General features: G+C 37.3%; 1 protein-coding gene across 1 annotated transcript in view; it reads left to right on the top strand.

Moving 5' to 3' along the window:
• The window catches only part of spop (speckle type BTB/POZ protein), a 108,123-nt gene extending 88,532 nt beyond the window's left edge, over positions 1 to 19,591 (top strand). The window contains exons 7-11 of the mRNA XM_073833418.1: positions 2,782 to 2,959; positions 7,815 to 7,870; positions 14,381 to 14,503; positions 14,839 to 14,981; positions 18,455 to 19,591. Coding sequence (XP_073689519.1) covers positions 2,782 to 2,959; positions 7,815 to 7,870; positions 14,381 to 14,503; positions 14,839 to 14,981; positions 18,455 to 18,599 — 645 coding nt within the window. The 3' untranslated portion in view covers positions 18,600 to 19,591. The remainder of the gene's footprint in view (positions 1 to 2,781; positions 2,960 to 7,814; positions 7,871 to 14,380; positions 14,504 to 14,838; positions 14,982 to 18,454) is intronic.
• The last annotated feature ends 6,961 nt before the right edge of the window (positions 19,592 to 26,552 follow it).

Genomic DNA, 26,552 nt, shown 5'->3' with positions numbered 1-26,552 from the left:
CGCACGTGGGTTTCACTCAGCGAGTTTGAGTGTGTGTCGCAGGTTCATTAATCAAGTTCAGTGGAGTAGCGTGCACACACTAGTTTACACCCTCCTCCCTCATTAGTTTCTGTGTTTAGATTTACACACAGTAAACAGTTCAGTCATACTTGAGTCCAGACAGCACAGAGCTGCTCTAGTGCCCATCTCACACTGCTCATTAAAGTGATGTGCTTGACTTTAAAGTAGTGATCCGTCCTATTTCTGAGGCTGGAGATAAAGTCCTGTGTTTGTAAACAGACAGATAGACAGAACTCCAGTCACTTATTCAGCTGCCTTAGGAGATATGTTTCCCATTTGTTTCCTCCATAGACTTTATTAATAAAAATCTTCAATAATTTTTTAGTTTTTGAATCTTCAATAATGATCATGAGATGTGGGCCATATGATTTATTTTGATTAGATTACAACATTATCATGAGGCCTTTTTGATCATGTTTCATTAATTTTAAAAATATATATATATTAAATAAAAATTTTATAGTTATTCTATTAAAACTACTGAAATTACAGATGCATAAGTCAGCCACCAGCCAATCTCATCAGTCAAAACAACCATCTATATTAAGCTTATTTTTGTATTGTGTCTTTTTTTGTTTATTTTGTGACCCTGGAACACAAAACCAGTCATAAGGGTAATTTTTTCTTGAGATTTATACATCTAAATAAATAAGCTTTCCTTTGATGTAGGGTTTGTTAGGATTGGACAATATTTGGCTGAGATGCAACTATTTGAAAATCTGGAATCTGAGGGTGCAAAAAAAAATTAAATATTGAGGAAATCACCTTTGAAGTTGTTCAAATGAAGTTCTTGGCAATGCATATGCATATCACTAATCAAAACTTTTAACTTTTAATAAAAACCTTCAATAATTTTGAATTTTCAATAATGATCAAGAATTGGACCGTATGATTTATGAATAATCAGATTACATGATCATGAGGCCTTTTTGATCCTGTTTTATATTAATTAAAAAAATTATAAAAACAATTTTATTGTATTTAGATAAAAAAATACATAAAATTACAGATGCGTAAGTGTGAAAAGTTTATCTTTGTATCTGTCTTTTTTCTTAATTTTATTATGTATGACCCTGAGCAGTAAAACCAGTCATAAGGGTCTTTTTTTTTATTTAGATTTATACATCACCTGAATAAAAACGCTTTCCATTAATGTATGGTTTGTTAGGATAGGACAATATTTGACTGACAACTATTTAAAAATCTGAGGGTGCTAAAAAATCTAAATATTTAGAAAATCGTCTTTAAAGTGGTCCAAATGAAATCCTTAGCAATGCATATTACTTATCAAAAATTAAGTTTTGATATATTTACAGTAGGAAATGTACAAAATATCTTCATGGAACACTTAATATCCTAATGATTTTTGGTATAAAAGAAAAATCTGTCATTTTGACCCATACAGTGTATTGGCCATTGCTACTGTACAAATATACCTGTGCTACTTATGATTATGGTTTTGTGTTTCAGGGTCACATATTTCATTCTAGCTTAAAGCTCTACGAATGCTGTCTAATAGGCAATGTTTTTTCCGTCTCTTGTTGTGACTTTAGTTGTGATGTTTTAATAGTGCTTCATGTTGTTTGCTGGTGTGTTGAAAATTTATGTGTTGTGATGCCCATAACTGCTTGTTAGTTTTTATTTTATGTATAGCAGAAAGGGTGAACGGGAAATAGTTCTGCTCCCAACCTGTCTTCATCTTGCTCGCTTTCTTGTCCTCTTGCCTTGTTTGTCCCTCTCCTTCTCGTCTGCTGTCTTCCCTGTTTTCCTTCAGGGGAAAGTCTGCTCCTCCATTAAGAACATACAAGGGTCCTTGACATTTAATTTCCTGTTTGTGGTGCTCTTTTACCCTCTTCCTGTGTGTCATACTCGCTCTCCTCCATCTCTATCCATCTCCGTCTCATTCTCACTCGCTTTCACTTTTCTTTTGTGTCATTTCACTCATAATCTCTGATTTTACCTTCAAACTCTTCACCTCTGAGCATTTCACAGAAACATTTCCAGTTGTCTTGCATTACATGTACAGACTTTGTCAAATTTGAAATGAACATTCAGTACTTGTCTTAGGATGCTGTAAAAGTAGGCAGCTCACATGGTTTTGAAATGCCCTCAGTCTTGAGGTTTGTCTGTGAGGAGTTTTGCTCATTAAAGAAATGCGCCTTATATGGCAATTAACTTGGTGTGAGAACCTGTGGCATTTCAGCATGTGTGTGTGTGACTCCTGGAGTGAGATAAATGAACCTGCTTATGTCTGCGGGAACAGGTGGCTAAGTCAGCATGGTGGCCCGCCACACACACATACACACGCTCACACACAGAGACCAGTAACAAATTGAGGCAATTTGTGTAAATTAAGAGATAACTAGACGGCTGCCCTTGTTGAACAGTCGTTGTGGTGTCCCCCCTGAGCCACTGTAATCAGGATCTACCATATTGGCTGACATATGGATGTCCTTAAATGTGTCTTTAAAATAAACATAAAAGTTAACCCAGCACACATGAATCTGGTGTCTTTAAAGTAGTAGCTTATGTGTGCTTTTTTTTTTTAAATAATGGCTATTACGAAGAGCGGGGTGTCTAATGGCTGATTAAATCTATAATTTATGTAATTTAATAGTAATTGTAATTATTATTTTGGATGACATTTACTCAACACTCATTTTTCACACAATTTCATGCACAGCACTAATTTGGTTTCACATTTTGTTTTTGTGTGTTTAGGTGAGTGTGGTGCAAGACTCTGTGAACATCTCGGGTCAGAACACGATGAACATGGTAAAGGTTCCTGACTGCCGGCTGGCAGATGAACTGGGTGGACTGTGGGAACATTCCAGGTTCACGGACTGCTCGCTGTGTGTCGCCGGGCAGGAGTTCCAGGCACACAAAGCCATATTGGCAGGTAAAGTGGGAAACACATGTGAATTAGGGGTGGACGAAAGGGATGCTCATATTGACCGTTTAAGCATTAACCGACCGTAAGAATTTTAACCGATTATTACTCAATTAAACGTTTTTTTTTTATATATATATATAGTTTTTTTTTTTTTAACGTTTGCTGCATGGTGAAAGAAAAAATAATGCTATGTAAGTACATGCAGTGTGGCTGTACAGGCATATTTCGCTGAGCAAACACCTGCTTCACCTTCACTTAGTTAACTGATGTAGTTTATGCAACACGATGGCAAGTGGCGATATTGGGTTATCAGAAAGTGAATCCGTGAGTGAATGTATTCAAATTCTGAATGGATTATAGTCTAGAAAGTGCGCAATAGGTGCTCCCCTTACAATCACTGGAAAGCTGTCACTCATTTTACTGTTCATCTCAATCCCACAAAGTTAACAAGTAATAAAATAACCTTTACACTGCATGATTAATCTCTTATTTACATCATGTCTACACTTTCTTTGTTTTAATGAGAGAGTTTGCGAACGTGTAGAAAAAGCAGAACTAAAATTTAATTGTAATTGTAATTTAGCCGCCTCCGATTGGCCAATACGACCATTAAATCAACAGATATGTCTGTGATTGGCTATTGCTAAACGCTGTAAAAACAGGCGTCTCCACACCATATGACCAGTGGATGAGAACTCCCGAACCGCAAATTGAAAGGATTTTTGTGATGTGTTTTTTTGAGGATCTAACGATTAACAGGCAGCTTTCCAGTCTTTCCGAACAGCATGTCGACATGTTGAAAACTAGGTACATTGAGGTATTGGCTTCCCTGCTATATATGTTTGTGTCCGACGGGAAGAACAAGACCCGTTCAGGAAAATTAACTGAAATGAATGATATAGTGGATATGGCAAAAATATAATTTCAAATATTTTTTTCAGGATAATCAGGATTCTCTTATGTTGGTTTTACTATTTTGCATGTTGTCTGACCAGTAAAACCAAACTAATGTCTCTTTTTTTTTAAAACAAACTTTTAATGTTAATCACGTTTTTTTTTTTTTTTTTTTTACGAATAAAACAAATAAAAAACGAAAACTCTGTCTAAAACGCACTGTCTTAAGGGGCGTGTCCTTTAGGGCTTGTTAGTAATTGGCCACTGTTATGTAGGTCTGCCCCTGACTAAGAATTTTTCTGGTCAAGTAGTCGTTCATTTTAAGCATGAGTCAACTAATCGTATGTTTATTAATAAACCATTTAAAGGGGTCATCGGATGCCCATTTTCCACATGTTCATATGATTCTTTAGGGTCTTAATGAAAAGTCTCTAATATACTTTGGTTAAAAATTCTCAATAGTAGTGTAAGAAAAAAAAACACCCTTTTACCTTGTCAAAATTAGCTCTGCAAAATTTCATCTCATTTTAACAAATGGCCCCTTTAAATGCCATCGAGTTCTGCTCGCCCCGCCCCTCTCCGGGATTGTTTACTTTAGCCGCATTTAGCCGCGTTTATCGGTGAAACTTGGCAACAAGCACATTATTAAGAGGCCAAGATGCATAAAAAACCCCTTATACTCACTTCTACTGTTTGTAAAGCTGCATCAGGAATGATTCACCTGAAGATAGAAGCTTACGTAGATCGGGATTGGCGCTTTCCATTTGAAAACGAAAGTAACGTTAAAACTCTGCGTCTTCAGCGGCTCAGATGTCGTTAGTAAATGACCACTGCTATGTTCATAATTATAAAACCCCTCAATCACTCAATTAGTCTTCCTCTGCACCTAAATCACACAATGGCAATTGTATTCGGACTGTTTCAGCTCGGTGAGGGCGGGGCTAAGGTAAGACGCTCATGTCAATCAAATGTATTTCGTCACACAGACAAGAAGCTAAGAATAAACTTATATTTAAAAGGGGATTTTACTTTTAAAGATTAAAAAAATACCACTGGATGGATTTTTTTGTAGGGTGGTTGAGTACTCAAATTGCCAACACACATTAATGTTCAAACAACATGTAAAAGTTAGTTTTGCACCTGATGACCCCGTTAAATTATTATATAGAACCTTTAATTGCCTACATAGCCTAATAAGCGCTCAAGCACACGCATAAAGCTTGCCACAGTACACTGCAGAAGTAATGATTACAAATATATCAGGGAAAAACAGTTAGTAGACTGCATTAACAATTTAATAATTTATTGATAAACTAGAGCTTTCTTTGTTTTCGGGTTAAGAGTCATCATCTCCGCAGTTGTGATGTGCCTGAATGCATGTTTCACATGGATTACACAATCTGGGAGTCTGTCTGTCTGACACACACCGCATACCGCGTGTCTACATTTAAAATAACGAACTTGAGCGAGCAAAAGATGCTACATGTGACCGGCCCCTAATGGAATAATCTCCCGATCAAACTCTGCTTCCCGAAAGTACTAACTGCCTCCGGAACTTCTATGTGGACTTTCCATGACACTGTGCCTCATTTACAAAACGAAACGTTCCGAACAATCTTCAGACACGATCCAGAATGCCATTAAAAATAAACTATCCACTTCTGATCTTTCAGATATCTGTACAAAGACGTGAACGAGCTGTTTAAAGCGTCAAAGTGAACATTCTTTCCCTCCATTTGTCCAACAGAAGACAGACTCAAGTGCGTGAAGTGTGTCAGAAAGCTAACGCACATCTGTATACTGTATCCGGTGTATACAAGATAGCAGCAGCTATTGTAATTTCTATTGGCTTTTGATACAAGCAACACTCGTATTCAGTGTCAGCCCTTAAGCGACTGAACACTGTTTGTTGATGCCTTGCTCTGGAGGCAGTGTTTATGCAGATTTCTTGCACCTGGTGACGTCATCTTGCACCTCAGATCCAAACAAGAACATTTTTTGGAGCTTGTTTAAATAAGTACTTTGTTTATAATGAGGAGGATGTTTTAAGCTATGAGGATGATCATATGTCACATGATCCATCAGAAATCATTCTAATATGCTGATTTATTATCACTGTTGAAAACAGTTGCTGCTTTTGTTGTAACCTGTAATACTTTTTTCAGGATTCTTTAATAAATAAAAAATTAAAAAGAAAAACATTTACATAAAGAATATTTTGTAACAATATAGAAAAGCATTTAAAATTAATTATATTTTAAAATATATTAAAATGGAGAACCATTATTTTAAACTCTAAAAAAAGTCACAATCTTACTGTTTTTTTTTTTCTATATTTTTAACCAAGTAAATGCAACCTTGAAGAGCATAAGAGAATTCTTTAAAAAACAAATTTTACTGATCCCAGACATTTGAGAGAGAGATTTCCTTATGAAAGATTGTTACACAAGTAATGTTTTAATGTAATGTTTTGTTATTTTAGTTTAAGCTTAAGAAATAGATTTGTTCATTTCTGTAATATTTATATTTTATTTTAGTTTTAGTAATTTTACTACTTTAAAATTAAAGTTTTCATCTAATGTTTTTAAAATCTTTTCTAATTGTTTAAGTTTGCTTTAGTTATCAACAGCAACATTGATGCAGATATCTACAGACCAGTGTGCTTGTTGACCTATATACATAAAGCAAATAAGATACTATTATTACTCAAAAAATTCACAATAAATTTACATAAAAATAGTTTATTTGTACATTTGTCACTAAATAAATCTTCCTTCTTCTCCATCCTCCTCCTTTTTCACACTCTGTGTTCAAAGCCAAAGACAAAGTCTTATTCCTCAGTCAGTCACTTAGCAGACAGCTTTTTAGTACAAAGGCACCTTTAAAGAAATCTGGTTTTACATTTCAAGAACAAATTCATATGAGCTTTAGAGATAACCAAGTGAATATTTAACGACTGCAGTGCTGATATCTTGTTAAAAATGAATCTTAAGTTGAAAATGTAAACGTCTAAAGCATATCACTGTTTTCAGCAGTGAGAAGTGAACTCAACAGTGAGCTCTGTCAGACACAGAAGTGCCGACCCACACGCGCAGGATTGTGGTATATCATAGGCAGCGAAAGAAGCAGCCGTGCTTCCTTCAAAAAATTGAACAGACAGAGGTATCGCAGACATGATGTTAGTTAACATTAGAATACCTTCCTACCGATGTATACTGCCTGAGAGGGCAGAATTTTTCTAGTTTCAGAAGCAGCTTTTCTCTCTCTCCCGCTGTTGCTCATGGTGAGGCGGGATTCCTCGTTATCTGGCCGTACCTGGTAGTGCTCATTAATCGCCGTGGAGACGGAGCTGATCGGCTGGTGTCTGAGCTGTGATTAGACCGTGTGTGTGTGTGTGTGTGAGAGAGGGAGAGAATGTGCCAGACTTCACACACTCCCTTAAACAAGTTAAAGTTGCCCAAGACAGATCTGACTCCATATCCAGACTTAACAGAGACAGGAAGGTCTGAGCCGCCATCATCCCCTGGGTTAATCAGCCAAAAGGATCGGCAATTGCACCGAGGCACAAATTGTCTGAGGAACCACTGTTAGATGTTTCGTTTTTGATGTTGATGACTGAAACATTTCCACAGGATCTTTGTTCACCATCCCTCTTATGATTTAACAAAAAAGCACTGGACAAATAAATTGAATTGATATGTCAGCAGCACATTTCCTTATATGAAAGAGTAGACGGGACTGTAGCTTTCTTTTTCAAGTTTGCTTTATATCAAAGTTTGTAATGTTGCGATTCATCTCAGAGCTTGTTGATTTGGTTCGTGGCATGAACTCTTTTTCGAAGAACATTTTGAAATTGCATTCTGAGAAGATACTTGGGGAACTCGCTGTTTTAGTCTACTATAATTACCTTTTTTTTGGTCATAGGTTTTTGGCTGTGTATTAAAAACGTTCTTTTTCACTTTCACAGCACGTTCCCCAGTATTCAGCGCTATGTTTGAACACGAGATGGAGGAGAGTAAAAAGGTGAGTCTGTTTATTTATTTTTATATATTTCACATTTTGTCTCATCATGCTTCGAAAGCAGTGAGACAACTTCCATCCTTTTAGGCCGTCACAATCACAGAGGCCCTCACACCATTTATTCGTGTTTTCCTGATGTCTTATTTCTGCAGTTTTTTGTTTTGTTTGTTTCTAAGTATATTAGTCATCTCCCACTAGGACTCAAATCCTACTACCTATCAGCAGCCAAATTTTTAGTCCAGCTATGTGTGTGTGTGGTCTATTACCTTTGCATTTAGAGAATTGCTCAACTGTACCATCTTCCTGCTTGTTTTCAATAGCCCATCATAAATCACTATTTGCCATTTTTCTTGCTTGACTTTTTAATATGGCAGTCATGTTAGGTCTGATATAGATCAGAGCAGTAGAGTTTGTTCATAGAGGCGTTAAAGATTGCCTGTGTAAATCGAGAGGGCACCACATGTCTGTTTAAATGAGGGCTGAAGACAGTATGGTATTTTTAGGACTGTCAAAGATAACACTTGCAATTAGTGAAATGTTTCGTGCCGTTTATTCATTTATTTAATTTGACGTTTATTTTTATAATGTAATCCAAGCAGTGAAAGGAACTGAAAATTTTTTGCAACTCTAGCCCCCGGTTTCACAAACAAGGCTTAAACCTTGTCCCAGACTAAAATGTAAGTCTGAGCTGTTTCAACTGAAAGAAACTTGCACTAATTGATCTTGAAATCTGTCAGTGCCCTTGTTTTGTCTCAAGATGCGCACTAGTAATGTTTTTTTCTAAGGCATGTTTATAAAAATTACTAATGTCCTAATTGAACTATGGCCTAATCCTGGCTTAGTCTAAGCCCTGTCTGAGCAACCAGCCCTAGAACTGTTAAAATTGTGCTGAGTAATATTAAAGTACTAAATGTATGGTTAGGGGTAGGATTAGGGTTTGGCTATTAAAAATGTGTCTGTTTTCACGAGGCAGCCTGCAATTCGGCACGCGTGATCATGGATCCCCCTGCGGGCGCTTTTTCAGATTTTTTTAAAACATTGTTGCGCTTCATATAATATCCGCAGGGAACAACATTCTGTAGCCAAACACCATTGCCAGCTCTAGGGGGCGTTGGTCACAAATACAATTGTTAACAATAGTTTAATGTTTCCTCTTTCCTGAAAGTAGGGGGAGAGCGGGGCACAACCTAACACTTTTTTTAATTTCGTGTTTATGTAAATCCACTTGGGGTTCAGAGTACAATTTTTATCCACAATATTTTCACACTTGTCTAGTACAAGTATATCACTTTGTTTCATATTTACAGTGTATACGTTTTTCGTTATTTACCTCAAAAGAAAGGAAGTGAAACGTGACAACATGCCCCGTAGGTGGGGGTACATTATAACGCGTGAGGGCCACGTTGTAACACGACCATATGACAGATCTGATCTTGCATGTAATTAAGCGTAATTGACAGTACATGTAATTTGTGTAACAAGTACACCTTAAAATAAAATGTTACAAAAATGTTTTTAATTTTAAAAAAGCTAAAATAAATAATAAATTATTAATATTAGATTAAAACACAAACTAGTGCTGTCGAGATTAGTCTGTTAACACAGACGATTAGTTTTTCCAGTGTAACGGTGTAAGAAATATTTAACGCAGTTAATGCCCCACTCGTAACTGCCGTTTCTATCTCTTTTTCTTGGCAGGAATGGCATTTTAGAATATAAAAAAATGAAAGCTACTTCAAAATATTAAGAACTTTAAATTAGCTTTCCAATGATGTTAATACTCTAATCTGAGGATGCAAAAAAAATCTAAATATTGAGAAAATCGCCTTTAAAGTTGTCTGAAAGTTCTTAGCAGTGCATATTATTACTTTTTAAAAAATAAATTAAGTTATAAAATATTTACGGTAGAAAATGTACAAAATATCTTCATAGAACATGATCTTTACTTAATATCCAAATGATTTTTGAAAAGAAAAATCTCAAATTTTGACTCATACAATGTATTTTTGGCTATAGCTGCAGATATACCTGTGCTACTTACAGTACGAGTGGTTTTGTGGTCCAGGGTCATAAATAATACTAAAGTTACAATTATTAGCACTGATTGCCCTTTATACTCCCCCTAACACACTTCCTGTTGTTCCTCTTATCATCATCATCTATGATATTCCCATGTTTCGCCATCTGCTGATACAGTATTCCTCCGTCTCTCTCCTCCTGTCATATCCCCCCTTTCCCAGAGTTTCATCATGCACCGTTTTTTGGGACAGGATGTGCTTGCGTTTGGGGTTTGTGGAGCAGTGAGATTTCCTGTTGTTCCTTTTACTTGTGTGGCTTATTAGCTTTGTGAGGATCCATGCAAATGTGTGAGACTGAGTTTAGTGTGGAGAGAGAGAGAGATTGTGTGTGTGTGTGTGTGTGTGTGTGTGTGTGTGTGTGTGTGTGTGTGTGTGTGTGTGTGTGTGTGTGTGTGTGTGTGTGCGTGCTTAATAGATGAATGATGGGATCTGGGGCTCCGTTTGTACATAGACACGTGTGAAAGAGAATATGGCCGCATATGTGTCAGTGCGGGTGTGTGTGTGTCAGGTTTAGATGATGGCTGGGGCTCAGTGATTTGGCTGCGATGTCTGCAGAATATTGATGGATTTGATGCTCCAATAGAGAAAATTTAAAGAGAATTGAGAGGAAATTCCTCATCAGAGGGAGTAAACAGACGAGTTGTCAGTTACATATCAAGAAAAGACTCCTGAAATCTGTTTATGAACTTCTGGTGTGGACCCGAATGCTTTTGATGTCCAAGTTTAGTTTTTTGTTTGTTTGTTTGTTTGTTTTTGGATTCTTTTCTTTTTCTTTCTTTTCTTGTCATTCCACATCAGTTTGACTTACTTTTTTCTGTAGAACACAAAAGATATTTTAACTGTATTTGTCCACAAAGTGACCAAAGAAACAACCATCCAAAATAACAAAATAGCAGTGAACGGCTTTTATTAAATGGACAAAAAAGTCAAATACATCAGTGTTTGAAAATGAAGGTTTAGTAAGTTTTTTTTTTTATGGTTCTCTCTCTTATGCTCACCAAGCTTGCATTTATTTGACTAAAATACAGTAAATCTGTAATATTGTAAAATATACTTACAATTTAAATGACTATTTTCTAATTGAATTGATTTTGAAATATAATTTATTCTTGTGATGCAAAGCTGGATTTTTAGCATCATTACTCCAGTCTTCAGTGTTACATGATCTCTCAGAAATATGGTTTGGTCCTTATTTTTTGTTGAAAATAGTTTGCTTAATATTTTTGTGAAAACTGTTATTATTTTTAATCTATCTTTGAACAGCACGTTTAAAAGAGTGGCATTTATTTAAATGATACATTTGCAACATTAAAAATATTTACAGTCGCTGTTGATCAATTTAATGTGTCCATGCTGAATAAAAGTATTAATTTCTTAAAATCTTACTGACTGACATTAGAGTTTGGAATGATATGATGAGTTAATTTTAATGTTTGGCAAACTGTTACTTTTTAATCCTGGTCCTAGAACTGAATAAACAAAGGCATGCACCTCAAGCTTACTTTTTTCTTTTTAGCCACTGAAATTTTCCCTAGCTAAATTTGAAACAAGTGTTTTGTGATGGTGCTCAGATTGATGACACAAAATTGCCACAGTTCATAGCAAAAACTGCAATTTGCAGGGGGAGGGAGGTACAACTGTAAAGAAAGCCTGTGACTGGTACCGCACCATTAGGCTACACAGACTTTTATTTTCTGTAATAGCCTTTAATAAATAGTTCTGTTTGTTTTCGACTGAACTTTTCCATTTGACCTTGCCGTGTTTCTGTGTCTGTGGGTGGGGTGGGGTTCCTAACAGTTGCTGCATTAATTGGTTTAGCTGTGATGGACGGGTTGGGACGGAAAAGCCTTTGTTACCAGCACGACAATCAACAAAGAGCTTGTGCTCTGGCAGCCTTGGGCAGAAGAGAGAAACTCTCGCAGCGCTCATTCCGGAACATTGATCAGGGCAGGAACAGAAAGGGAATGAAGCTTTCTGAGCTATATATTAATTTGCTTTTTTGAGTGACTCTGTTCTTTTGTGTGCGCATATGCCCTCATACTGTGGAGGTCACTGGTCGGGTGAGTTTGGTATAGAGTGCTCAAGGGACACCACAGGAGCTCATGAGAGGAAAGGCCAAACTCTGACACAATTGCAAGTTATTCTTTTACAACAGTTTCAACAGCCTGAACTGCATCCAGTCCGATTACATCCAGGGATTAAATTGGGCCGGGGCCGTCCGGGGCTGAGCCCCGGCACATAGATTGCAGGACTCGACACTTCATTAACGCTACACAAGTATACCCTAACCAGATTAAAACATCAAAAACAAAAAATAACCAGCCAATCACCAAAACGCAAACCAAAATCACGACACTCTACCACATGAACAGCTAATTCAATCGCATGTGAATAAATGCAAATATTCCCTATAAACACAGAGTAAAGACGCTATGTTTCCATCCATAAATGCGAATTTAGCTTATGCGCAAAACTGGAACATCGCATAAAACAATTGCGCATAAAGCAGCGTTTCCATCCAACAAGACAAAGAGAACAAAGTAATCACTTGCTGACAAATTTCCACTAAATATCACTAATAAAACTAGGATAAGGGGCCGTTCACATGTAGCGTCATTTGCACGCTCAAGTTCGTTATTTCAAATGTAGACGCGCGACTTGCGCGTACATAATGGAAGCGACGCGGTCGTGACGCGCTCGTTTTTTGTCAGGCGCGTCCGCGCCGCATCGAGATAAAAACATCTCAACTTTTCAGAATGTCGCAAGTGCAACGCAGGTCATGTGACATGAACCAACCAATCAGCTTCCTCACGTTTTTTCGTTACATTGAAACCTCTGTAGAAACATGGAGGAGCAGCTCATCATTGTGGTCCAGGGATTTCCTGAACTTTATGATTTGTCAAGCCCCCATTATTTTGACGCTAATAGAAGAAACAATGCATGGAGGCGCATAGGCTTGGAGCTAGAGCGCAGCTGATGGTTGCTTAGAAACGGCAGACGCTTCCGGAGTGCAAGCGCCCGAGCGCTTTGTTGATAAGGAAGAAAGAGGCGCGCCTAGCGTTTTCCACGCGTTTTTAGGCGCGACATGTGAACGGCCCCTAAGTCACTGAAAATAATAATTTTCATATAAATATAATTTTCAGTCAAAGAATTAAGTAAATGAATGCAATCAAACAGTAAGTTCAAAACGGCTCTACAAAAAAAAAAAAAAACCCGGCCGATTTCATGAGAGATTGCGGAGAATCATTCAGCGTTCAGTTCTATTTCAGCAGCAAATATAATTTCAAAGACAGCTAACCCAAAGCGCATTTCAGAGCAACCAGAAGATTCATTGCTGAATAATTTGTTTTTCATTATCCAATGCACAAACATCTGATAAATCAGTCGAACTGAATCGAACAACGAATCGTTGAACAATTCACCCATTAGACACTAAAACACTGGTGTTTTAATTTGGTTTAAAAGTATAACCCCCCCCCCCCCCATAATTTCTTGTGTATATAAAAAAAACTTAAAACAATCTCAACAATACTCTTAAAACAATCCTAACATTATTTAATTCAGTTGTTCATATTTCATGTTATGTAATAGAATTTATAGATCAAATGTAAGAATTTTAAATGAAACATGTAGTATTAATGAAGTTGGGGGACATATAAATGTAAAAAAAAAAAAAAAAATTCCCTTGAATTAAATATAATATGCAATATTATAAAATATGCAGATTTATGTCACAGCTGATAGAAAACTGATGAGAATATTGCTTCAGAATAAATCATATATATATATATATATATATATATATATATATATATATATATATAGCCTGCCACCATAGAGCCCCCCCACATAACAAATCCCAATTTAATCCCTGATTACATCACATTTTAAACCTCCAAAAGTGCAGCCAGTTGAATGCCTTAATGATGTAGAGTTGAATAAACTCTAGATTGTTAGAATTAAATACTTCACATTTACTTTGCGCCTGCACTTTTCATGTAGACTGTCTGCACAGACACTTCTGATGACGAAAATTGCCTCACGGAAACAGTGCGCGAACTGTAGAGGAATGTGGATGCCCAAAGTATACTTTGGTGTTAATACTGTGTCTACATTGAAGCAGTTGCGGCGACTATCCTCAGACATAGAATCTGACGGAACAATTTGTTATCGTTCTATTTGGTATGCCATTCCAAATCTGACAAGACCAATCTTTTTGGTCAAACTGGTCAGAAGTTATAAGCATAAAGGTAAAAATTTTTAATGTCTTTTGACCAGTAGGTGGCGCTGTGCTAAAACTACTTATGCTTGCTATAACACATACCAAGTTGTGTTATATATACATGTATAAAGATAGTCTGCAGAAGTTGAGGATTCTAGGGAGTTTCGTTGAGACTGTGTGATTGACAGGTTTCTGCTGTGATATGTTGTCTAGAACCGAGTTGAGATAAACGACGTGGAGGCTGAGGTCTTTAAAGAGATGATGTTCTTCATCTACACTGGCAAAGCACCCAACCTGGACAAAATGGCTGATGACCTGCTCGCTGCTGCTGACAAGGTGAAAAATGCCTACACTCAAGCACCAAGTTTAGCTGAATACATGCCAAACAGCATTTCTTCTCATCTGAGAACAAAAAAATGGTTTATTAAATGTCACAAATTTTTTTTTTTTTTTTTCTTCTCAATCATGCATTCACATCACGTTATTTTCTTGGCAGACACACCAACATAAATTTCCCAGAATGTGCACATGTTGTAAGCTTCAGCAGTTAGCAGAAATAATAATCAAACATTAAAAGAACTAGTATGTGCCAATAGCAATGCAATACCTGCTTTGTGTTGACAACACACGCAGACACACGTTTTTATTGAAGTGCATCTCTCTGTCTTTAGTATGCTCTAGAGCGGCTGAAGGTGATGTGCGAAGATGCTTTGTGCACCAGTCTGTCTGTGGAAAACGCAGCGGAGATTCTGATCTTGGCCGACCTGCACAGCGCCGACCAGCTCAAGACGCAGGCTGTCGACTTCATCAACTAGTGAGTGGTTCTCCTGTCAGGCTAGTAGTTAAAAAACAACTACAATTAATGGCTGGTGATAATTAAGTGGCTCCTTTCACTTTAGAATAGAGACCAATTTTTTTTTTTTAGTTCTTTTACTACCGTTATCTTCGTTTGTTGTCCCCACTTTGTTGGTCCCCTTTTCTGTTCTCTCCGCACTTATCTTTCATGCTCTATTTTGTAGATTTTTTTTTATTATTTTATTTTACTAGCTTGTTCAGTCTCTCTTTGCAGCAGCTTTATTGGACGGTGTAATTTTGAGTTCATTTCGTGGATGGCAGTAACTTGGCTGGCGTGAAACTGGACTGTGGCCATCTCATTTCAGCTCTCTCTCTCTCCATCTCTATACAAAACACCCACCGCCACAACAACAGCAGAGACAGAGGGAGATCAATAACAAGGGCAACACAGAAAATAAACATGCACACCAGCTCCCCCTCCCAAAATGATTCGTCCTCTCTGCCCTTCTTTTCCTGCATTCATGTTTGCTGCTTATGTTATTGGTTTATGTGCTCGTCTTTCTCTTCTCAAATGGTTTTTATTGCCGCACGTAGGAGTCTAGTGTCAGAGTGCAGCAGTCTTCCCACAGAGCCAGACTCTGTCCAGCCATCACAGGACAATGACTGCCAGCAGGAGCATCACCACTGCTCAGAAAAAAAGAAAGGGAACTTTTCAAATTAGTAGTCAAACAATATCGTGAAAATAGAGAGATTTTCTATTGAGTTGTCCTTGCTTTTTGAGCACAGCAACAAACATACAGCATGGCCATTGTAGTCAGATTCAAGAATGAATGGTTCATACTTTTTAGCATAGTCTCAAACGTTTTAATTTTAATGAAGGCCTGTCGAACATACGGAATGCAGGGTTTTAGTTCTTAAAGGGATAGTTCACTCAAATTAAAATTCTGTCATTATTTACTCACCCTCATGTTGTTCCAAACCTGTAAGACCTTTGTTCATCTTCAGAACACAAATTAAGATATTTTTGATGAAATCCAAGAGCTTTCTGACCCTGCATAGACAGCAACACAACTGACATGTTCAAGACCCAGAAATCTAGTAAGGATATTGATAAAATAGTTCATGTGACATCAGTTGTTCAACTGTTGTTATTTTTTTTTTTAAGTAACTTCGTTTACAAGCAGAGGAACATAAAACAGTCTTTGTGAACATGTCTGAAGACTTCAAAAAGTATTTCTCAAAGCTTCATAACATTTAGGTTGAACCACTAATGTCACAATGACTATTTTATTGATGTCTATACTACCTTTCTGGTCCTTGAATGTGTCAGTTGTGTTGCTGTCTGTGCAGGGTCAGAAAGCTCTAGGATTTCATCAAAAAAATCTTAATTTGTTTTCCACAAATAAATAAAGGTCTTACGGGTTTGGAATGACATGAGGGTGAGCTAATCACAAAATTTGCTGTGCAAAACCAAAAAGAAGATATGTGAAGACTTCTAGAAACTGTTTTTGGGAGATTTCAGAGATTTGTCTAATTTATTGGTTTTGATATTGAATATTTTATAGTGCATGATCAATTTCATTTTTAAATGTATATTACCTTTGCTGTAGCCTACCTCATCTACCTCACCTAAAGTTCTTTTTATATAATCCTAACCATATCTCAAAAAGTTTGAAAAAAGTGTACTGTACGTTTAAAATGTTATAGTGCCTAAATTCACTAGATTCAGCATTTAAATTTTCATTTTAAGTGTTTTATTCAGTTAGACAAAATAAAAATAAAAAATGTAGTGTTAGTCATTTTCAGGTTAGCAGCCAAAACTTAAGTAATTATACTAGTAATTATGTATATATTAGTAATTATAGGCTTATACAGTTTAGGTCAAAAGTTTACATAAACCTTGCAGAATCTGCAAAATGTTAATCATGAGAGGGATCATACAAAATGCATGTTCTTTTTTTATTTAGTACTGACCTGAATAAGATATTTCACATAAAAGATATTTACATATAGTCCACAAGAGGAAATAATAGTTACATTTACAAAAAAAATTGTTTATTAAATGTCACAATGACATTTCTTTTTTCTCAATCATGCTGACACATCACATTATTTTCTTGGCAGACACACCAACAAAAAATTACCAGAATGTGCACATGTTGTAAGCAGTGTTTTTGTGTATTTGAACCCTTTCCAACAATGACTGTATGATTTTCAGATCCATCTTTTCACACTGAGAACAACTGAGGGACTTAAATGCAACTATTACTGAAGATTCAAACACTCACTGATGCTTCAGTAGGAAAAACTATGCATTAAGAGCCAGGGGTGTAAACTTTTAAAATGAATGATGTGTAAATTTTATTATTTTGCCTAAATATCATATTTTTTATTTAGTACTGCCCTTCAGAAGGGCATGCATACTTCTGCCATTCGGATGAAGATACTTACAAGTTTCCCAGAAGACAAAATAAGTTAAATTTACCCTGATCTTCAAATTCAAAAAGTTTTCACCCCTCACTCTAAATGCATCTTCTTTCCTTCTGGACCGTCAGTGAGTGTTTGAACCTTCTGTAATAGTTGCATATGAGTCTCTCAGTTGTCCTCAGTGTGAAAAGATGGATCTCAAAATCATACACTCATTGTTGGAAAGAGTTTAAATACACAATTTTTTAAGTGAACAATGGGGACATGAAGGATTTTTCTGAACCAGCAGCATGCAGTTTAAAAAAAAAAGTTGTTGATTTATTCAGGTGACAACACGGTATTAAGATTCAGGTCTGTAATAAATAAAAATTAACATGCATTTAGTATGATGTCTCTTATTTTGGCAGAATAATTAACATTTTGCAGATTCTGCAAGGTGTACGTAAACTTTTGACCTCAACTGTAGGTATCAGTCAGAATTGTACTACTTTATAAAGACTGCACTCTTGCGAGTGATGTGAGTTTGAGTCCCAAAAATATGGAATTATACAGTGCAAATGGACAAACCTTGAGCAAGCACTTTTGAATGAACATGCAGTAGAAAGCTTGCTAATTTTAGTTTATTTTTTCGCTCTCTTCTCATCCACTGACACATTTACAAACACAAGGCTTTTTCATACATATAAAAGCTGTTTTTGCTTTTTATCCACCCTCTTGTTTACTTCCAAGTTATTTTGGAAAGCCTGTGTTTGTAACCTGTTCTTTGTGGATGGTTGACCGCACAGTGACCTTTAGCGTTGGGGAAAGTGGAACGGGCATCTGCCCGCAAGGCCTGTTGTCGACACTGCGAGCAAGTGCTGCAATTAATGCCAAGTGTTTGGGGGCAACAGCATAGTGGGGTTAGGTGGAGGTCAGCATCTCACACACGAACACACTCCGGGTAAATGTCGTTAAAGGCCATTTTTTGGTGTGCGTGATAGTGCAGTGCGAGTGCCCTCAGGGTGCTGAGCTCAGCGAAGAGGATTGTGTTCTCAATGTTTCTCTCTTTCTTTTTCTCCCTCTCAGCCATGCGTCCGATGTGATGGAGACCTCGGGGTGGAAGTCAATGGTGGCGTCCCATCCTCACCTGGTTGCCGAAGCGTACCGCTCCCTGGCCTCCGCCCAGTGCCCTTTCCTGGGCCCTCCTCGTAAACGCCTCAAACAGTCTTAGTGCCCTCCCGTACCGTTACCTAACCCGTACACCTACACACACTCACACAACTGCCTACAAAGGGGGGGAAAGCGCTATTTTAGATTTACGTCCCCCCCAAGCTCTGTCCCTTTAGATGCCTAAACCAGCTCTTGACCTGCCCCTCCCTTCACGTTATCCGGACAGACCCCTCCGGCGCAGAGGGCCCTCTTTGTTGCTGCCCTACCGTCGGGTTTCTCAGTGTTGGGGAGTGTGGAGGCCGCCACAGGTTGAACCCTGCCCTAAAAACATATGGCCAGTATGGCCGTGTATCCCAGAGTTTCTGTGATTCTGTTGGACCATGGATTCTTGAGCGTGGGCGGATGGATCGAGGTTGAGCTTTTGGTTGGGCAGTTGAACATGAGATGGATTAAGACTGGACTTTTTACGAAACTCTTTCCACTGGCACTACCGTGTGCTCTCCTTCACTGTGTGAACTGGTTCTCCATCTACGCTTCATCCCTCCTTCAAAACAAAGTGATCGGCCAATAGACATTCCCCTTTACAGTCATGGATGGAGGGATTTTTCATTTTTTTCAAGGAATAGAGGACAAACTTTTCAATAGGCAGCATGTGTCTTCGTAACGACGAGATCAGCGTTCAGTAGATTCCTGTGTGACTTTATGAATCCTGTGTGACGACAAAGCTTTTTTTCCAGAACTGTCCTCTGTTTCTTGGGAAATTTGAACATAGAACTTGCCACCTTAATGAACTTTGACTTGCGACCCACAGGCTAGCCTGGCTTCCAATGGAGATGAAGTTCAGATGGACTTACAGTGGTTTGGTCTCATTTTACAAGGCAAATAAATTGACGAATCCAATGAGAAGTGTAAAAATGGGGAAATGCTTACTGAACTTTTCCTTTTTCTTTTTTTTTTCCTTGTGATGTTTATTTGGGATTTTTCCTCCTTGTAGCACTTGTGTATTTGAATCCAGGCTTTCTGTATGAAAAAAAAAATGCAAAAAAACACAAACCTGTCTGCGTTTGTGTTTTTCTTTTTGTTTCATAACAGGCACAACATGTTTATGTTACAGGCATATCTTAGCGGTTATCCTGCTTTCTGCTGATTCCATTCTCTCTTTATATTTGGTCACAGTCATGGATTAGACAAATCTGGAGCTCTTGCTACAACGAAGAATTGCCTTTAATAATTAAATAAAAGCCTGTCCGACTGACAGCATACAGAGTTTTTGGTTCCATAAAAAGATTTTCATATGTGGCTTAAAAAAAAAAAAAAATTACAGTGCACCAAATCTCATAATAATTTCTGTTGATGCTCACAAAAATTGCGAGACAAATTACCAAAAAACAATAAATGAAGCCTTTGAGAAACTGAAGGCAAAAAAACATCTTATAAAATAAAATATAAGAAATATTGCCCACAGAAAACAATTTGGCATGGTGGATGGTTCTTAGTGCTAAAAGAGCTTTCTGAATAAATGAATACATGCATACTTACTTACACTGTTACAATTAAGCACAACTTCAAATTGTTCCAAACTCGTATGAATTTCTTTCAGCTGTTGAACACACACAAAAATATATTTTGAAGAATGTTGGTAAAGTTCATAGTAGTATGGAAGCCTGTTTCCACCACTGAATAAAAAAATTGTAAAATGTTATTGTCTAGAATTGCATGATACAAACTCACAATTCTGACTTTTTTTCAGAATTGTGAGATATAAACTCACAATTGCGAGTTATAAAGTCAGAATTGCGAGATATAAACTTGTAATTCTCAGAAATGAAGTCAGGATTGCGTGATATTAAACTCGCAATTCTGGGAAATAAAGGTGCAATTGCATGATATAAACTCAAAATTGAGTTATAAAGTCAAAGTTCTGAGATATAACCTCGCAATTCTGAGAAATTAAGTCAGAATTGTAAGATTAAACTCGCATTTCTGTGAACATATCAGTCTTTTTTTCACCTCAGAACTGGACTTTATAACTTGCAATTGCGAGTATATATCTCACAACTTTATATCTAGCAGTTCTGACATTATAATTTGCAATTGTACATGTATGTCTCACAGTTATGAGGAAAAAAGTGAGAATTGCAAATTGCTTATAATTGTGAAGTTGCAATTACCTTTTTATTTTTTATTCAGCGGCGGAAATGGGTTTCCATACCATTGACTTCCATAGCATGAAAGAAGAAACTATGAAAGTTGATGGCTACCAACTGTTTTGTTACCAATATTCTTCCAGATATCATCTTTTATGTCAAACAAAATAAAGAAACGCATGCTGGTTTAGAACAAATGACAGGTGAGTAAACAATGACAGAGTTTTCATTTTTGGGCAAAATGAATCACAAGTGGGGCTTTACAGATGAGTCTTCCAGACACTATAATGTAGGGCTTAGTCTCTTTGCAGAATGTTAGTATGTGTGCTCTGTCAAATTCATATGTTCTTTATTTTTGAAACATTCCAATGATTTAAAACGCTGCCAAATGTTTATCACACAGCAGGACACACTGAGTGGAAAAACTTTATCCTGCAATGCAGTGCTTTCAACTTGACCTTCTATTTCAATGTGTGACTAGTGGACCGTAAGTAATATCACTTGTGACTAACATTTCCTGCTTGACTCATTCTGATCAGACTGCCAAAACATTAAACATTTTTACTGACTGTTTGAAGGTTTACCATAGCATAATCTGTGCTGATACTATAGAGGGTTTGCACTTAAATCACTGTTTGGTCAGTTACCCAGATGCACGGCCATATTGGAGATTCTCGGATGTAAACATCAGCATTGATTGCACAGTTAATGTACTACTGAATGTCTTGTTCTGCTAATTTATGCTGCCTAAACCACAGAAAAAACACGTGGAAGCTGTTAAATCATATAGAGGACTTAGTAAGCAGGGAAGGGCACAATATTTTGACTGACTAAAGTTAATAGGTGGTAAAGATGCCTACTAGCAGTATTAAGATATTAGCCTAATATTTCACTACTTGACCGGAAATAAGAACAAACATGAATGTTGTCAAGATACTCGACCGGGAAATCCTAGTTCAGTTGGGCCAACCACAAACGCCTTTTGTTCCTAAGACAGTTTTTTCCAATCTTCTCCTTGATTTGTTATAACTTTTGGCAGAGTATAGCACTACAAATGTTTTTTCCCAGTCCGACTGATTAGTACAGTCCAAAACATGACTATAATTGACCAATTTCAGCAACAATAATCAGCTAAAATTGCGAGTTTCGTTCAGTTTAGTGGCATTGTTTGCGTTCAGTGCAATATGGCCACGTCGTGAAAACGCTATATACTATTTTACGATCACCAAATCAGAATTCATGAAATGGCATCCTTTTGTTTAATTCACATCTACACCAAAAATGATAACTTTGATGATAACTCTAACAATAACTATATTCCACACCAATTAACAATAGCTTGCTATCTCTTTTAAGTGTACCATTATTAAAAATGTACTTACTGTTATCCAATATTGGGGAGTAACTAGTTACATGGAACAGAGTTACGTAATTTAATTACAGAATAAATTTAATTGTAATCTGTTTAACTGTAATCTGTAACAATTACTGAGAAAAAAATGTAATTAATTATGAAAACGTTAACAATTACAAAGGGGGGTTGCATCTGAATATTCACACAGAAATACAGATTTGATTGATTTTTTGATTGGTTAAATATGCTTTATTTCTTAAAGGGATAGTTCGCCCATTTAAGACATGAGGTTGTATGCAATCCTTACCAGCACTATAGTGTATACACACTGACCCACTCTGTGGTCACCTCCCTGGTCGGAGTTCTGGCCGCTGGAAGTTTTTCAAGAAAGTAGTCACGGTTAGTTTCCGGGGCCTCAAAACTGTGCGTTTTTACGTGAAAAAAATATATGCGTTTCAAAGCTTGATTAATTTACATCACAAAAAACACTCCAGACAAAAATCATACCTCAGTTTTAATCAGCACTATTTTCTTTCCATTTCTATCAATCCGCGCTGCTGTCAACTTCAACAGTTCGCACGTTCCGATCAGCTGTTGATAGCGCGACTCGCTGACAACATGTCTGACTACGAAACTCATTTAAAAAAAACTCAAATGTCTCATTTGAGAAAGGTGTCCTGTCATAGGGAAACATCGAGCTGCAGGAATGTAGCTCACGAGGACCGGAGTTGGAGATACCTGGTTTAGACCTACTTATATGTGACTTCAAGCACGCTTATAAACACGATCATACCGACAAACGTTCCGCATAGTTACAGACAATAACAAATATAGCGAAGCACCATTGTGTTATATAGATTCAATTCAATTAATTAGTAAAGACATTTGCCGATTTTCTCACCACAAAGACAGTCGATTGTTGTCGATGCTATCATTGCCCCGGTTAGCATATACTGAGGGTGTACTCTAAGTGTACTCAGTGTAGCCTAAAAGCTGACGTTAGCTTCAAAATAAACCTGTCGTATGCGACATAAAGTTAGTAAATAGAGCTTACCTGTGGTACTGGTACAGCAGAACTCTTTAAAATCCGTTTTTTTGCTTTTTCCTCCTTGGTTGGGGATGTAATTGTCTTCGCTGAAGTGAGCACTGCACACACGAAAATCCTTGATACTGGATATTTTAGGTCCCGCAGAGTAGCCCATGGCAACCAGCCAAAGCTGTCTCATAGCTATATCCGAAACAGGAAAACGATGGAATCTGAACGGTGATCCCGGCACATTCTTGTGGTCACAACCTGGGAATTTACAAGTTCGCACCATTGTTGATTTTCTGCTTTTTACGTCGTTGTCTTTCGAGTGTGTAAACACTATGGAACAGCTGATCGGAACGTGCGAACTGTTGACGTTGACAGCAGCGCGGATTGATAGAAATGGGAAGAAAATAGTGCCGATTAAAACTGAGGTATGATTTTTGTCTGGAGTGTTTTTTGTGATGTAAATTAATCAAGCTTTGAAACGCATATATTTTTTTCATGTAAAAACGCACAGTTTTGAGGCCCCAGAAACTAACCGTGACTACTTTCTTGAAAAACTTCCAGCGGCCAGAACTCTGACCAGGGTGGGGACCACAGAGTGGGTCAGTGTGTATACACTATAGTGCTGGTAAGGATTGCATACAACTTCATGTCTTAAATGGGCGAACTATCCCTTTAAGATTGACTTTTTTTTTCAAGGCAGTGTTAGATGTTAGTGCTTCCTGTCATAGCTAACAAAGATTTGATTTCGAAAGCAACATCATAATGTTAGCTATAAAACTATATAGTGCTAGGATTGTGTGGTGGCTATGCTTTAAAGTTAAGTTATTATAATCTTAATTCAACAGATGAAATCGATGAATTTAGAAAAGTAATTAAAAAGTAATCAAATGTAATCAGTTACATTACTTTAATAAAGTAATTGAAATGGTTACACTATTACATTTTAAGTAGGGTAACTTGTAAGCTGTAACCTCTTACATTTCCAAAGTTACCTTTCCAACACTGCTGTTATCTTCCTGCTGATATAATTCCTGACATATCAGATGCCAAAACTGTACCCATTTTGTAATATACAATATGTAAAGTGGAGACAAAAACATCACTGATGAAAATGCATTTTTATATTACAGTTGAAAAATGGCGTGCATAACAATTTGATTACTGACCTAGGTACAATGCCGAATTATAAGTCTTCCATCTTTGTTGTACTTCATAATATTCTTTGTTTTAAATGTTTCAACATCATAAAACTTTAAATAAGATTTTTAGTCACAGATTTTCAGTGTGGACTTTTGGACCCCACTGTATATTAAGCAAAAACATGAGCAAATCTCGTACTTAAGAGTCCCATTTTTCTTCCTGCTAATGGGACGCGGGTCACTGGCTCCTCTATGATTTACCAGTTGGAAACTCATCGCAATAAGCTTGGCTGAAGTGTTTTTTAAAACGTACCTGCAGGCTGTTTCATATAACAGGTCTGATGAGCTAACCAGTGGATTAGATGTGAAAAGAAGGTGGTACTGGCTGGTGTTTTGAGTGTGTGTTTTTTCTTTCTCGCAAGTACATCCTGAGATTCTTCTAATTGAGTTTTTTTTCTTCTCAAAGCCTCTTGAAATTCTAATACTCTCTGCTCTGTTTAACAAGACTCAGGGAAAAAGCTCTTAAGAATATTAGATATGCGTGGCCCGTATAATCCCCTGTGGGTGGAATGTGTGCATTTTGCGTTTGTTTGTTTTTGTATGGCTTCATGTTTGTGTGGCATGAAGAGTGTGCTTGTAAAGATGGGTGCCGCCATGCGTGCAGGTAAGCTGTGTTTGTGTGTGGGTCGTCCTTGAGTGTTTGGAATGAAGCATTTGTTGGTGTATTGATGGTTCAGTTCTGGCATTATGAGAACCTTGCTCAAGGTTTCTGAACCCATTCAGTTATGAACCACTTTGCTGAGACATCCAGCACAGTTACTTCATGTCACAATTCCTTTTTTGCTTGCAAGTCTGTACTTTTTTACCTCTGTCTGTATGCGTCCAGTTTGCAATCAAATGTGCAATTTATGTGGCCTATACTGTGAGATCAATACGACATCTGTTGATCGATAGATACGAGAGCACAAATGGCCAATCACCAGTGCTCCGTCTCTCTCTCCATCACTCTGTCTCTTTTATTGAATAGAGGGTTGCAGCGGGTCAACTCTACAAACAGGATGAACAGCTCTGCGTCTCTGTCGCTCTCCCAGAGAAAGCCGGAGTGAGAGGGGGAGATGGATGGATGGCGTTGTGCGCCGGCTGTCGAGACTAAAAAGGTGCCGAGAGGGAGGACGAGCGGGTTATTGTGGTGTGAAAGCAGAGGAGCACAATTACGTCTGATACTGCTAAAAGGGCTATAAACAGGTACACATATTGTCTTACTGCATTTCCTGTCACGTAAATACTACATCTTTGGCCAAAGTCCATTTTAAGGCAAGTCGTGCCACTTATTGTTAGAACGATTTCTGTAAGATTGTGTAATACTGGAGGCTGGAATAATGGCTGCTAAAACATTCAGCTTGGCTTTCACAGGAATAAGTTACATTTGAAAATATATTCACATAGAAAATAGGTCTTTTAAATTCTAATCGTATTTCACAGATAAGTGCAACCTTGGTAAAAGACTGCTTTCAAAAACTAGAAAAAACAAAGAAACCAAAAAAATTTATTATTCCAAACTTTTTTGCCTGTTATGCTCTATTTGCCATAACCGCTCAGAATCAAGGTCAAAAAAGAGAAAGAAATTTCCTAAATTTGTTATAATAATTAAAATGTTAATTGAAAACGTTACTTTTACTTAAAGGGATAGTTCACCCAAAATTGAAAATTTGATGTTTATCTGCTTACCCCCAGGGCATCCAAGATGTAGGTGACTTTGTTTCTTCAGTTGAACACAAACAAAGATTTTTAACTCAAACCGTTGCAGTCTGTCAGTCATATAATGGCAGTCAATGGTTACCAGATCTTTAAGAGTAAAACAAACATACCAAACCCAATAAAACCATGCGGCTCGTGAAGTCTTGAGACACAAAACGATCGGACTGTACAAGACACTGAACAGTATTTATATCATTTACCTCTGATCCACTGCAAATTTCTACTGTCCTGAGCGCGTTCACAACAGCCGGCGCATGACGCGTCAACGTGATCTGCAATAGTAGATGCACTCGCAGAAGCGATCTGTCGTGTGTAAACGTCACTCATTTTTAACATAGTGCATATTGTCCTCTTAAAATGGTAATTACTTGTGCTTATCCTGATTCTGGCAGCCGATTAAAAACTAAAAGTTTGTTTCCTTGTGCAAACTCATCTGGGAATGAGAGAGAGATGGACTGAGTGAGTGTGATTATGTGCATACAGCATTCACTCTTCAGCTCAATCTCATATTCACAATAAAACATTAGTTTGAATGTCTGCTGAGGAAACTATTCTTTCATCTGTTTGGGTGATTTCCCAT

Source organism: Garra rufa, chromosome 1 (assembly GCF_049309525.1).
Source record: "Garra rufa chromosome 1, GarRuf1.0, whole genome shotgun sequence".
Lineage (NCBI taxonomy): Eukaryota > Metazoa > Chordata > Actinopteri > Cypriniformes > Cyprinidae > Garra > Garra rufa.
Note: the sequence above shows the minus strand (reverse complement) of the source record. Positions and strands in the feature narration are given on the sequence as shown.